This window comes from Protopterus annectens, chromosome 10.part0 (genome assembly GCF_019279795.1).
Source record: "Protopterus annectens isolate FY-2018-M chromosome 10.part0, PAN1.0, whole genome shotgun sequence".
Taxonomy (NCBI): Eukaryota; Metazoa; Chordata; order Ceratodontiformes; family Protopteridae; genus Protopterus; species Protopterus annectens.
Genome location: NC_056744.1, coordinates 1,012,609,367 through 1,012,624,703, shown reverse-complemented (window position 1 = coordinate 1,012,624,703; position 15,337 = coordinate 1,012,609,367). Strand labels below are relative to the sequence as shown.

General features: G+C 33.7%; 1 protein-coding gene across 3 annotated transcripts in view; it reads right to left on the bottom strand.

Moving 5' to 3' along the window:
• Positions 1-15,337, bottom strand: part of LOC122813455 (E3 ubiquitin-protein ligase HECTD3-like) — a 770,789-nt gene that overhangs the window by 328,561 nt on the left and 426,891 nt on the right. For all 3 annotated transcript variants that reach the window (XM_044085771.1, XM_044085770.1, XM_044085772.1), the window contains one exon: positions 13,132-13,314. In XM_044085771.1, coding sequence (XP_043941706.1) covers positions 13,132-13,314 — 183 coding nt within the window. The remainder of the gene's footprint in view (positions 1-13,131; positions 13,315-15,337) is intronic.

The following is a 15,337-nucleotide window of genomic DNA, read 5'->3' as shown; positions in this document are numbered from 1 at the left end:
GCTTCTTGTTGATTCAAAGTGTTAGCATTTAATGTCTCATTATTACTCACTACTGCTTGTTATTTCTGCTGCAGGTCACCAGGCCATTCCTGGGCCTGCCTCTTGATTGCGACTGATGCTTGGATAGGTCGCAATCCTTTTTTTGCAATCTGCTCTGGTAGTTTGACTATTACTCATTGGTTCCTTCTAAAAAAGGTGAATATGAGTTTGTTTTGTGGTTACTGCCATTTGGTTGGGACTGTTGGTCTGCGAACTGAATACTCCATCACCTGGACTGACATAGTTGGTATATCAGTAACTTCCCCCTCTTCGTTCGATTGGCTGGATAGATTATTGTTTTCCAATGCTGTTACAGCATTTAATGATAGTTGTGGTTGACTGGTTACAGCCTCAAACATATCCAGCTCATGCATAGGGCCCAGTTTACTCTGATTTGAGCTAGTATTAGGTTTATTAGAGATTAAACATTTCAGCCAAGAAAAAATTTGGCTGTTGTTAAAGTCAGAAATATCACTATGTATTTTCTTACATTTTATGCCTTTTAATTGGCTATTGAAGGCAGTAAGTCTCATAAGTATCTCATCAAAAGTGGATATATTATCATGAAACAAAGCTGAACTGGACAGGTTCTTTTCCAGTTCTTCTATCTCTTTACATAGCTCATTTTCTTTTGGTGCAAAAAAGTCATTCATTAACCACATATAATTTAAGCTCGAGTTGATATTCGGTTCTTGCCATTTTTTTAACAGTTCAGGGTATGTGTTACCATATGAGGGCATATTAAGGATACGTAGCTCACATGGTACAATACCCAACTGTAAATAAATATTAAAACTAAACCATTGCCACTGTAGTTTCTTGAAGCTCTTTACCTTACTTTCTAGAGTTTATAGTGAAGAGAGGAAAACATTTCTTTGGGATGTTATATTCGTAACCCATGTAGCTCCATCCTCCGTTGCAACCATGCAGTTCAACAACGGATTTTCTCTCACTAGCAAGTTTTGCAGAGTGCTAGTATGGGTCTACTTCACATTATTGCATGTTGAAAATATCGAATGGCAATAATATATTAAATACCGTACATTGAAAGTATTGTTGCGGGATCATGGTACAGTGGAGATGAGAAAATTTGCTCTTTCGTCAGTATAGTGCGATCTGGGAGTTGGCATATATAATTATATAATTAGCGGGGGGTGTGGGGGGGCGCAGACCCCCACAAAAACAGTTTTGATGTACTGGCATCTTTCGACAAGATAATATAGATGCCCTAGTACCATCATTTGACAAACTGGTGGGCTGTGTCATCGTAAATCTTGGAAGACAGTGCTCAGTGGTTCACCAAACAAATGAAACAGTCAAAAAGTGAACCAAATGATGAAGTGGAGCAAAGAAAACAAATGTCCAAATAACAAGAAAAAAGCAAGCTCCATAGCGTTGTACAAACCTTTTAATAAAATAAAGCTTTCAGACAATTCAGTGTTGATAAAATTTTTTGTAAAAACTCACATCTTTTATATTAAAAGACTCAAAACACATGACACAGCCCTAACCTAAATCAAATACTAAATCAATTTATCAATCAATAGTTCTCAAAGGTTTTTAAAGAAATATATCACATTCTGAAGACATATAGTTACACCCCATAACTTGCTTTAGTTATACAATGCTATAGTTCATATAAAAATCTTTTTTTCCTCTAATCTTTTTTTATTTTTAATTAAAATAACATTTACATAATATTTTTAAATATCATTTTAAACCACATACAATATTTACAATAGCCTGACTTTCAGTTATATATACTGTATGTTATTAAATATAGAATTAACAGATCAGTTATCAGATATACAATATTGATTATTGCAGAGTGTCCAACAAAGATATAACTTTCTTCCAAGGATTATTTACCAGTGGCCTGGGATACATTTGTAGTTCTTTGATTTTTATTTCCATCAATGCAGTTGTCTTCAGTAAAGTGTAGAATTCTTCCAAGACCGGGGGTGTATTTGAATTCTACCTTCTGGTTACGCATTTCCTAGCTATAGCAAGTATTGTCCATAACAAATACATATTTGTCTTATTCAGGTATGGACCTTCATTTACATTTATTATAATCAATACTTTAGTTAAGGTAAATGATTCATTAAATAAAGCTTGTAAAAATGATTGATTGCATTCCAATATGATTTAATTTTATTACATTCATAAAAAATATGAATCCAGTCTGCTTTATTTGACTTTTCACACCTCGAGCAAAAAACATTTGTAGTAGTACTGATCTTTTTAATTCCATCTGGTGTTAAAAATGCTCTATATAAGTATTTTCAGTTAAATATTTTCCAGTACTGTGTGTTAGAGGTGTAATTAACTGATAGTAAGATGTTTGTTTTAATTTCTTCTGTTAACTGCAGTGCCTAACCTTTTGTTAAGAACTGCCAGTATGATGGTTTAGAAATTGTTTTATATGTTAACTCTTTATATAGATTTGAAATGAAATTTTTCTTTTCACAACTATTATATATATAAATTCATACAGAACGTATTAGATTTGGAATATCTTTAAATGAGGAATTATTAATTAATCTGCATAAATCTTGAGTGTACATCAGAATGCTTTGTAAGGTTAACCAGTCCTGTGTTGGAATATTGTAAGCGGTTTTTATCATATGTATATCTAAAACATTTAATTTATTTACACATTGAAACCAGCATAAGAGTCCATTTTGCTCCCAGAAGGTTATTGTTTCCCTATATATTTTATGAGCAAAGTTCTTAGTGATGGTAAATGGGGTTAAAAGGTAAAACCAAAGTTTTAGATCTATGTTTGCATTGATAAGTTTCCTAAAGGAATTGATGTAATGATTAATCAGTGTTGTTTTAGAATGTTTTGTTATATTATATTGTATACTTATGCATAGTATGTACCAGGGTTTGTTTGATTTGTCTATTGTTAAACATTTTTTTAACAGATTAAATTCATTTGTTAATACAGCCGTTGTTAATTCTTTCCAGTTGGCAAAATAATGTGGGTTTATCCAGTCTATTGTACTTTTAAGCACAGATGCTTTTATATATGTTTCTATTTCTGGAAAGTTCAATCCTCCTTGTTTCCAGGGTCTAATGTGATGAGTTAGAGCTACTCTACTTTTTGGGATACCATAAAATTTTTATTAAACATGAGTTTATTTCATTAAGAATGCATCTTTCAGGGATTAACTGTATTGCTAATGCTACATATAGTATTTTTGGCAATAAGACCATTTTTATTAATTGCAATCTGTCTTCAAAAGTTAATATAATTTTGTTCCACTTTTCTACATATATTTTATTGTTTCAATAATGTTTTTATAATTTATTAATATTGTTTTGTTTACATTTTTGCATAACACTATTCCTAAATAATTTAGCATGAATTCTTGTTTTCCTATGATGGATTTATCTGTAACTTATAGTTCTTTTTTCTTATTTAAAAATAGAAATTTAGATTTTGCTCTATTAAAGTGCAGCCTTGAAATCTTATAAAATTTCTCCATTACTTCTTCTAGCTCTCCTAATGACTCTCTGGAATTTGATAGGGTAATACAATATCATCAGCAAAAAGCATTATTTTAGATATGTATTGGTCATAGATTTCTATTCCTTTTATTTTTGGATTATTGCGTATTATTTCTGCAAGTATTTCTATAGCCAAAGCAAATAAAATAGGAGAAAGGGGGCATCCATGTTTAGTACCTTTTGTTATATGGATCGATTCTGAGGTGAAAAGACCTAATTTAATGTAGGCTAAGTTATTAATATATATGTTTTTTAGTAATAAGATGAAGGGAGGAGGAAATTCAAATAATGCTAAAGTTTTAAATAGCTATTCCCAGTTGAGGGAATCAAAGGCTTTTTCTATGTCTAATTTGATTACAAGTGTTTCTCTATCTTCTTTATTCAAATAATCTATAAGAGTAAGTATCCTTTTAATATTATCATGTGTGCGCCTGTTATATAACAATCCAGTTTGATCATTATTAATTGTCTTTGAAAGTGGGATTTTCATTCTGTTAGCTAGTATTGACATGAATATTTTGTAACCATTCAGTAACGATATAGGTCTGTATGAGGTGCAAAGGTCTGATGGTGTATTATCTTTTAGAATTGGTGTTATGAGAGAATATTTCTATGAGGGTGGTATTTTTGCTTCTGACTGGACTTCTAGCAAAGTTTTATGAAAAAGGGAGATTACTGTTGTAGGGAATAGTTTGTAAATGTCAGTAATTATACCATCTATCCCTGGAGCTTTGTTAGATTTACTTTCTTTTATCTTGTCAACAATTTCTTTGTAGGATATAGATTTTTGTAGGTCTAGTTTTAAGTTTTCAGGAATTTTTTTATATTGATAAGGTTTGTATCTAAGTTTATTTGGTTGGTATCTAAATCTTCTTTTTTGAAGTGTTCCATATAATGGAAGCAAAATGCTTCAAGGATGCCTCCTATATCTGATACTTTTTTCCCTTTCTTTTCATCATATATACTACTAATGTTATTTGCTTTAGGTTGTATTTTAATTATTGTAGATAAGTTATGTAGATATCTGGGGGAGGTAGCTAATGAGTTTATTTTTAATTTTTCCAAGGCTAGACATATTTTTTGTGTTAGAATTTTATTATATATCTTTTATTTAATTCCTCTATTTCTTTTTTGACTTCTGGACAGTTCTGATTTTTTTTAGATTTTGCTATCAAGAGTCTGGTTTGCAAGTCTAATGATTCAGATTCCCACTCTCTGACTTTGTTTTTGTACAAGCTAAGGGTCTTAGGAAATACATACACTTTTAATGAGTCCCAAACCATGACTGTACTAATTTCTGTTGTATTATTAATTTCAAGAAATAATTGTAGTTCTGACAACATCCAGAGTCTGAATTCTTTAATTTTCGTGATATATGATGGAATCCTAGTTGAGAGGATTAAAGGTTTAAACTCTATTTGGAGTTTCATTATCAGAGAGTCATGATCTGAAAAGGGGCATGGAACTATTGAGAAGTTAAGGATTTTTGTTTGTAAATCTTGAACTACGAATAATTTGTCTATTCTGGTTTGTGTTCCAAATCTATGGTCTTAATGGGAAAATAATAAGGATTTATCATCTTTTACATTAAAAGTGTCTATTAAATGAAATGAATCAATCCTTCTTTTTAAGGATTTTGAAATAGTTGCTATGCGAAAAGACTTCTTGTTAGTGTCAGACACTTCTAAGGCACAATTAAATCTCCTCCCAGTATAAGATTTCCTTTATAATTGTTGGAAATAAAATCTAGGTGTTTTTTAACCATTCCTGCTCCAATTTCTAGGAACCAATATAGATTAGCTAAGGTCCATATTCTGTTATTAAATTTAATTATAACAAATGCTAGTAGACCTTATTTGTCTTCATATTTATAAATAACTTTTGGAGTGATTATGTTTTTCTTCCAGAGAACTGATACGTCTTTTGTCTTTGTTCTATAGGAGGATTGAGCTAAGACTGTATAGACCTTAGGGTTCCAAATAAAGCTATCATTAGTCTTAAAATGCATTTCCTGGAGAAATACTACTTGTGCCTTATTTAGATTTTAATATTTTAGTAAGTTTGATCTTTTATTCGCATTATTTAAGCCACTAGTATTTAATGATAAGGATGTTAAATCCATTTCAAGTTATTGTTGGAAGAAACTTTTTGCTTCTTTTTTTAATTTTGATTATAGTAGTTATACCATATTCTCTGATAACACTGAATGTTATTTTTATGTGTGCAAACTTGGGAGTGTAATGTAATGTTCTTTCTTCTTTAAATACAAGTAGGGTAAAATTTTGGTCAGGCTTTAAAAAAGTACTTCTATAAAACATTAATTCTAAAGTATCAAATACAAGTAAAAATGAATTTCCCATTAAACATGAAATGAAAGTAATTCCTAATCCAATAGATAAAGATAGATCTATTGGATTATTAACTCATACCTTTAACCAACAATATCAACTGAGCTCCATATGTTAAATTATTATATGGAGAATATTCTTAAAAGTGATATGAAATTCTATATTATTCTATTATTGTTCTATAGTATTTTATATATTAGGATGGGATGTTAGTAGTGTAAACAATTATTAAGTTGACTTAGAAAATATCCAGTATTTAGTTACCCTTAAGAGATCCCAAATATGTCAGATATGTCATTTTGGATAAATTAAATGCAACGGAGGAGCATACACTAAATAAGCCAACAACAAATAGATTATTACTAAAATAATTTGACTTAAAGGACTCTACAGGAGACAATGAGTGATTATCAATGAAATATGAATTTACTGTAGGTGTGCTGTTTTCTTTTACTTTCCCAATCTTCAGCTCACCAACTTCAAATTACACTTATGAAAAGACATGGCTTATAAGTGGTATCCTGATTCTGAGTAGAGGTGCCCTACATTCTAGTGTGCAGTGTTTTACATATTTATAGATTTACAAAGCAGAGTCTAAGAATGAACTATGATCACCCTGACAATTCCCATCCTGCATAGGGCACCTCCTGCTTCCAGAATGGGTAATCACATCAGGTCTAGAATGAATGTGAAGGTACCTATATGGTAATCAAGACTTACCTTAGGTAAGTATTAATCAAATAGTATTTAGAGCATCTTAGAAAGTTCTTGGGGCAGTTAGAATACTCTTAAGCCTCTCCTCCCTTGACCAAAAACAGAGATTTCCCTTCCCTTTCTTTCCCTTGTTTTAAATCAGTACTAATAAAAGAAATTCAGCAAACATAGGTAAACAGAAATAACATTCAGTAGTCCATCTTGTACATGACTCGCAATCCATTAAACAAGTCAGTGACTGACATCACTTTAGTAAACATTATAAAGACAAATTAGAAATAATTTCCTAGCTCTTTATATTTTCTGATAAAGCAAAACGTTAACAATAAGCTATTTTAACTAAAAGTATAAAACATTTCAATTTTTCCTTGCATGTATACATTTCTTCTTATAGTGTAGTGTCAATAGCTGTCTTTGAAATCTGTACAATACTTCACTTCTTCAAATCATTCCTTTTTCAATTCAGGTTTTGTTTTGTCAAAACGGCAACAATATTTCAAGGACACAATTAATATTTAGACTGATGTTTCAAATAAATAACTTGTCAGTTGCCAATTGAGGTAGTTTAGAATGTATGGTTAGTGCAAATATAGCATGTTGCAAAAATAATATGTATTTTTTCGTGTGCTCTACAGCCTGTCAAATGCAAGTGATATACATAATGTAGCATATATAGAGCAGATAGCTTATGGATTCAGGTTGTTAAAGTAAGTTATGCTTATTAATCAGGCAGTTTTACTTAAATTCACAAGTAATTTGGGGACATTTCAGTTGAGTTTTCAGGAATGTGTAGTCCATTGTGAGTAACTGAGTCCATTTTTCCTCATAAACATATGTCACAATTCATTAAACTAAGCAGAGTCTAACATCTGTCTAATAATCATTATAAAGACAAAGAATAGTACTTTTGTAGCTCTTCAAACTTTCTGATATCGCAAAATGTTGACAGCAAGCTATTTTTAATTGGAAGACCAAAACATTTCAATACTTCCTTGTGAATATATATTTTTACTTTTACTGTAGTGTCAAGAACTGTCTTTGAAATCTGTGCATTACTTCACTTCTTTCAAGTCATTCATTTTACAGCTCAGATTATATTTTGTCAAAATGTCAGTAGCATTTCAAGGGCACATTTAATATTTAAACTGATATTTTAAATGAATAGCTATCAGTTACCAAGTAAGTTTGTACAGAGTGTGAGGTAACTGCAAAGATAACATGTTGTAAAAAGTAATATGTATCTTTTCATATGCTCTAGAGACTGACAATTTCAAGCAACATATAAAATGAAACTTTTACAGTGCAGACAGCTTGTGAAATAAGCATGTTAAACTGAGTTGTTGTATCTTTCGGCTTTTCCCGGTTAGGGGTTGCCACAGTGGAACTCCGGTCCGCTAATGATTGGCAGTAGATTTTTACATACCGACTTGCCAGGCCTGACGCACAACCTTCAACAAAGGTATGCCCATGCACGCATGTCTCCACACAGAAGACGCTTTAGCTGAGAATCGAACAAGACGTCTTACTGTGAAGCGACAACGCTACCGCAGCACCACCACCGCAGCCACAAGCATGTTAAACTGAGTAATACTTTTTAATCAAGCAGGTACATTTAAGTGTACATGTAGTTTGGGAACATTTCAGTTGTGTTTCCAGGAATCTCCTATGAGGATAAATCATAAATTATTTACAATTATACCATGACCCCCCCAAAACGTGCACGCTGATTGGCCAGCGTGCCCGTTGTAAATCGAGTTATACTAATGGAAAAAGGTCCGGTCGCCCGGACTTTTTCCATTAGTATAACTCTTTTTTTTAAAACACTGTCTCGCTATGTTAAATGGGTTTAACATAGCGAGACAGCTTTAAAATAAGCAACAGAGATCTCCATTGCTTATTTTAAAGCTGTCTCGCCATGTTAAACCCATTTAACATAGCGAGACAGTGTTTTAAAAGAAAGCAAGATCTCCGTTGCTTATTATATTGTGTTTCGCTAGGTAAAATGAGTTTAACATAGTGAGTCAGTATTAAAATAAGCAACGGAGATGTCCGTTGCTTATTTTAAACTGTCTCGCTATGTTAAACTCATTTAACATAGCGAGACTAAAAAGCAACGGAGATCTTGCTTTCTCCGTTGCTTTTTGCCCAACTCTGATGTACTGCGCAGGCGCGCAGTACTTCAGAACTGCCGCAGATGCCAGACATCTGCGGAAGGGCAGTAAACAGGCATTATACTATGCCATTATTTAAGAAAAGTAACAGTTTCTTTTCTTAAATAATGTCATATAATAGCAATAACCACTTCTGGTGTGGGTAATGCTAAATTTACCACAGTTGGCTTTGTTTGGTCTCGGGCCTCGGGACCAAACCACGCCAACCGTGGGTAAATTTAGCATTACCCACACCCAGGCGTGGGTTATTGCTATAATAGTCCTATTATGTATTTATTTTACCTTGCTTAGGTTGTTTTTCATTTTAATAACTAAACAACATTACTTTTTCCTATTATTTGTTATCTGTGAGGCTAAATGCACTTCGCAGGTTCACAGTGTCCTTAGAAACTGTAGCAATTGTTTATTGTTGCTATGGCAACACAAATAGAATGTGAAGAAAGCTTCACTTCTCTTAACCAACAGTACATTTTTCCCTCCTTTTTTTTTATGTATTTGTTCTTCTTTCGGCTTTTCCTGGTTAAGGGTCGCCACAGTGGAACTTCGGTACGCTAATGATTGGCAGTAGATTTTTTTACGGGTGCCGAGGTGCCAGCTCGACGTCCAACCTTCAGTGAAGGCACGCCCATTCTACACATGTCTTTCAAATGCCACTTGACCGTGGGGAGAACATGCAGACTCCACACAGAAGGAGCTCCAGCCGAGAATCGAATGGGAGAACCTCTTTCTGTGAGGCAACAGCGCTACTGCTGCACCACCGTGGCTTTTTTTTTAATACTAAAAAGGAAATAATTCAAAGGACATATGAACACGAATGGAACATTTCAGAGCTAATCACGAACATGACCCCAATCCCAATAAGCATAACAGTGACTATCATTAATCTAATAAATATTGTAATAACAATTAATTAAGTTCACTGTTCCGATTAGTCTACCTTAAAACTAGATTATTTTAGACTATTATTTATCTATATATAGATAGTGAGTTATTAAATATATACAGACTATATTAGTATAGTAAATAGGAGAGAATTTAGAAAGGGAGATAAGATGCAGTTAAAATAAATAATGAGAAAAGAAAGGAGAGAGAGAAAGAAAAGAGAAAATGAAAAGAAAATACAAATATAGTATGTTGATTTACAGTATAAATATTTTAAGTGCTATATAATCCTCCTTCTATGAAAGAAAAGTACCCTGTTTTACATACCTGAGGTAATGTGAAAACTCTCGTGTGTCATATATTTTCAAAAAATATAGATAAAGATTCCAGTAATTAGTTACCTTTGTTTTAAAATTCCAAGCAGTAAAATCGGTCCTTTAAAGTAATGTTAAAACAATTTATATCATAGTAGATGCTTTAAGAGATTTGGCTGTAACAGTATCGGTCTTTTGCTTCTTCTTTTTGACGTCTGTCCAGACATTTGTTTCTTTTGTTTTCTTGAGGGAAGGTGACATCCAATCCATATATTCTGGTAAAGTAATCACATTATTAGTTTTAATAAATGAAGAGGCTTCCTCTAAGTCAATAAAAGTCCTCATCTCGTTGTCATACAGTATTCTTATCTTAGCTGGATATGCTAGTTGTGCCTTGATGTTATTTTGTTTCAGAAACATTATCATTGGCCACACTTTTTTCCTTTGTTCCATTATTCTAGATGAATAGTTGTTATCAAATCTTATCAGGCTCTGTTTATATTTTAGAGATGCCTTCCTCCAATCAGATCTTAAAATCAGTTCCTTGTCCAAGTATGAAAGAAATTTGATAATTATTGACCTAGGTGGAGAGTTTGAGTTACTGGCAAGTTTCCCAAGAGCTCTGTGTGCCCTTTCAATGCCAAAGGAAAGTCCTTCTTTTAAATTTGAAAAGTCAGGGATCCAGTTTGATAAAAAGGAAATAATATCCTCACCTTCTGTGTTTTCAGGTAATCTGAAAATCCTGATGTTATTTCTCCTCTCCCTATTTTCCAAGTCATCTACTTTATTAACCAACCAAGTGTTTTGTTTAAGAAGCAGTTCTTTCTGTGTTTCCTCTTCCTTAGGTCTGCTTTCTAAGTCATTTAGAGAAACCTCTCCATGTCTGGTGTTGTTGTAGCATTTCCTTGAGGGTGTCCATCTGTTTTTGACTGCTTGTTTTAAGATTTTCTAGGTTCTCTTTAAAATCATCCATCTTCAAAGACAACTCCTGCAGGGTAGATGACATCTGTTGTAGTTCCTTCTTTAAGGCAGCATCCTGATGAGAATTCTTTGAGTTGCTCATTTTAACAAGTGAATATATCTCCAAGTTTATTGACAGGAAATTATTTGTAAAACTTCACCAAAGTTTCTAATTATGTAAATTAGTCCTTTATATATAAGATTTTATACTTTGAAGAAAAAAAAATAGAATATTTTTTCCTGTCTTATTTAACTAGTTATATGGAGCTCTAAAATATTGCTGCTTTCAGTTAGCCATTCAGGCTATGCCCCTATATAAAAATCTTTAATGTTAAGTGGATTTGCTACTGCTTTCTTTGCAGTTAGAAAGGCATATCATATTCTGGGGACATATATTTACACCATATAATTTGTTATAATTCATATAAATACTCATTGTTTAGTGAACTAGCTGCTGCTTTCTTTTCAGTATAGGTTTTAGTGTGACCTGTTTATTCAGACCAGGGTAGGAATCCGCTTGTAGGTGGATGATCCCCTCATATTCTTTAGTATTCAATTTATTAATCAGATCACCACGTCTAACATTAGATGTTAGGGTATCTATCATACAAAACAAAAAATAATGTGATTCATCAGTTTCCTGTAAAAAAAAGTTTGTGCTACAAGGACTCTATTCTAAATAAGGCAGGTTCTATTAGTTATAATAAAAAAGGTACCTATCCCTGCTATAACTGTATATGTTGTGCTAGTATAATCACATTAACTGAATGTGTACATCCACTGAATGGCAGAAGGTTTAAATTTTTCATGTACAGCTACATGCAACACTACAGATGTGATTTATCTGGCATTATGCCACCGATGTTCCTGTTTTTATGTTGGTAAATCTGCAAGGAGGTTAAAAGACAGGATTGTAGAACATAAGTCAGAGATACGGAGGAAAGTGATTACTAACTCCTTAGCCCAACATATACAGGAGACTGATGAATCACATTATTTTTTGTTTTTTTGTGTGATAGATACCCTAACTTCTAATGTTAGAAGCCATCAGCCATGGGATAGGAAACACCAATCAGGAAATGTTAATTCAAGCACCAAAAGGGAAATTGTCTAAGCTTAAAATGTCTTCCAAGTGAACCTATGTTGTGGTAGAAAATAGTTTTAAAAAATTGCCCTTTTTAGATCACTAAGTGCCCCTCTCACCCTCCACCCCTCCAGTCTTCAACAGCTTCCGGTGCCTCTGCAGACAATAGATACATGTTTTCCCAAATGGGTTCCATTCGCTGTTTGCCTGACATTATTTATCTCACCAGTCCAATCATTAGTATACTGTAAGTAACAACAGTTCTCCAAGCTGTGCCAATTGTACAAGTGCAATCGCCATCAGTTAGTCCAGATATACTGCTAATAATGGTAATCAAATCATCCAACTTCTGACTCAAGGAACACAGATCACCAGTGCTATCAGGCATTTTCTTTAAATATCCATAGCATTTATTACATTGTACAAAATATTTATGCTTAAGCAAATCATTAATGGCATACTCATTCAAGGAATCCATATTCAGCTGCAAATGAATAAAAAAAGAAAAGAATAATCCAAATCAGTTACCACAGAATACAAAGAGAACTTAAACCAACTTCTGTGAGAAAAATCACGCAAACAATATACCGCTAAATAATAAATTAAGAACAGTAAAGTTGTTGCTCGGACTGTACAACTTCTGAAAGTTTCAAAAAAGCTGGAATACTTTTACATTATCAGTCGCCTCTTTTTAACAGTAAAGATCAATAAATCACAAGCCAAGACAGGATTTTTAAATAAGCTTTGGGGTGTCCTCTCTGCAGTCTGTGTGAATTTATAGTTGACTAGGTCCCTTAAGGAGGATAAAACCTCTCTCTTTCTAATAACGAACAGTAAAAATTAAAAGTAAAACAACAAAATGTAAATAAAAGTAAATCTTCTTGACTACAGACTATCCCTTCTTTCCTATAAGTAGTGAAAAACAGTGGTAAAAAATAAAACATAAATTCAAACAAAAACTTCTCTTACCAAGTTACTGCATAGTCAATTACAAACAAATACAGGACATATACATACAGTGAATGCGGAAACACACATATACACATCAGCTTAAAACACAAAAACACACAGTCACATGTACATGAACATGGGCTAAAGCTTACCTGAGAGAATATAGAATTGTTGTAGCTGGGGTCAAAGGAAGGATTTTCACGGTGTTTCAGTGCTAGCCTTCTATTAATAACCACGTTGGGTAATACAGCTGGAGACTCACTTTCTGTGTCCTTTAGAAGCTGAACGATGAGCGGAGAGCGTTGCTTAATCAATAAGAAGAACTGACGGATATACTAAAAGACATATAAATTAAAAACAATCAGAATGTCGGAGAAGTTTTTTTTAAGCTTAAAGCTATATTTGAAGTTTGAGCTAATTAGCATTACAGCAGAAATAACTTTCATATTTTCAAAAAGACAACAGAAAACTGAATTCTCCCAGCTCCAAATATGAGTGCTGACTTTGATATTGAGCAATTCATCATTCAGAATATGTCTTCAAAAATCCTAGTGAATTTTCTGCAGATATTTGTTTTCCTGTTTGGTTTTACTCTTTTTATGGTAATACCCCTGTCCCCTGTTTCTTAGTTACTTCTTGATACCTTCCTTGCTTAGTGCCCCCGGTTTGCTTAACAGCCATGATTTCTCTGCAACTTGTGCACCCAATGAAACTACCACAACTCACCCCAGATATCATCCATCTCTTACTGTTGAACTCCATTTGATTCCTATAATGACTCCATGAACACTCAGCACCATTCACAGAGTATAGTCTGCAGTACGGAACAGAAGAGGATTGTCAGACCTTTCTTTTGTATCATGCATACAATGAGCACACATGTACATTTATTTGTATTTGTTTCCCAGGGTAGGCATACAATGAACACACACATATATTTATTTCTATTTGTTTCCCAGGGTAAACATACAATGAACACACACATATATTTATTTCTATTTGTTTCCCAGGGTAAACATACAATGAACACACACATATATTTATTTCTATTTGTTTCCCAGGGTAAACATACAATGAACACACACTTATATTTATTTGTATTTGTTTCCGGGGATAAAGCACTGATCTCTACAGATCTTTTTTTTCAGACTCAGCCCAGGAGCACCATCTGGTTAAGTGACTTTCTCACAATCCCGCAGTTAGAAGATGTAGAGTTCACCAAGCTTTTTGCACATATATGGGATGTGGTAGGAAAATGGAACATCAAGAGCATACCCACCCAAATACAAGGAGGACATGCAGTCTTCACACAAAAAGTACTCTAGGTGAGAACCAATCAGAAGAACTTCTTGCGGTGAGATGACATTACTATTTAATGTGTCACTGTGTTAACCTCAAAGAGCCCTAGCAAGGTTGGATTACTTTTATATGAATGCAAATTTGCCTATGTCACAAATGGTAATTCAATAAAGGTGCTTGGGAAAAAAAGATCCCTAGCAGGGGCTTAACAAGATCATTTCAGACATATAGGGCAGCTGGATTTCTTTGCAATTATGAGAACTGCCTCAGCAGTGATGTAAAACATGTCTGATCTATTCCCTAATGATAAGAATGCAAATACAGATACTCTGACCAGCTTCTGCGGGGCATAGTTTACCTATGCCCCTGAAGAAGATGTTTAACCCATAGTTTCCTTACCCCTCCCTTTAGTTCTACTGAGCACAGGATCCAAACCTAAAGACATGCCATCATCTCAGAGATGCACATCTCTGCAACAGCAGCCATCCAGCCTGGATGGTATCACATTTTATTTACTTACTTCAGTAGGGCTGCGGTAGCATTGTCGCCTCACAGTAAGACGCTGTCCTGTTCGATTCTCAGCTAGAGCGTCTTCTGTGTGGAGACATGCGTGAATGGGCGTACCTTCATTGAAGGTTGTGCATCAGGGCCGGCAACTCAGCACGTAAAAATCTACTGTCAATCATTAGCGGACCGGAGTTTTGCTGTGGCGACCCCTAACCGGGAAAAGCCGAAAGACACAACAACAACAACAACAACTTCAGTAGTTATTCTGATGTAGTCATTGACATTTTGGTTACAGAAGTTAAAATGTCATAGTAATTCACATTAATAAATGTGTAAGGATTTATAACCAACATGAAATTAACAGCACAGTCTTTTAGAGTTTATGTAACTGGTGGCATCTAGAAGTAATAAAGGACTGGACTTGGCAACTGATTTCAAAAGCAGCTGATTAAATGTGACCACCGATCCCCACTGATTATTATACTGGGCATCATTCTGAAATCATGATCACAGTGTGATGCATTGCTCTCAACTACTTCTTTGCTCAAAATG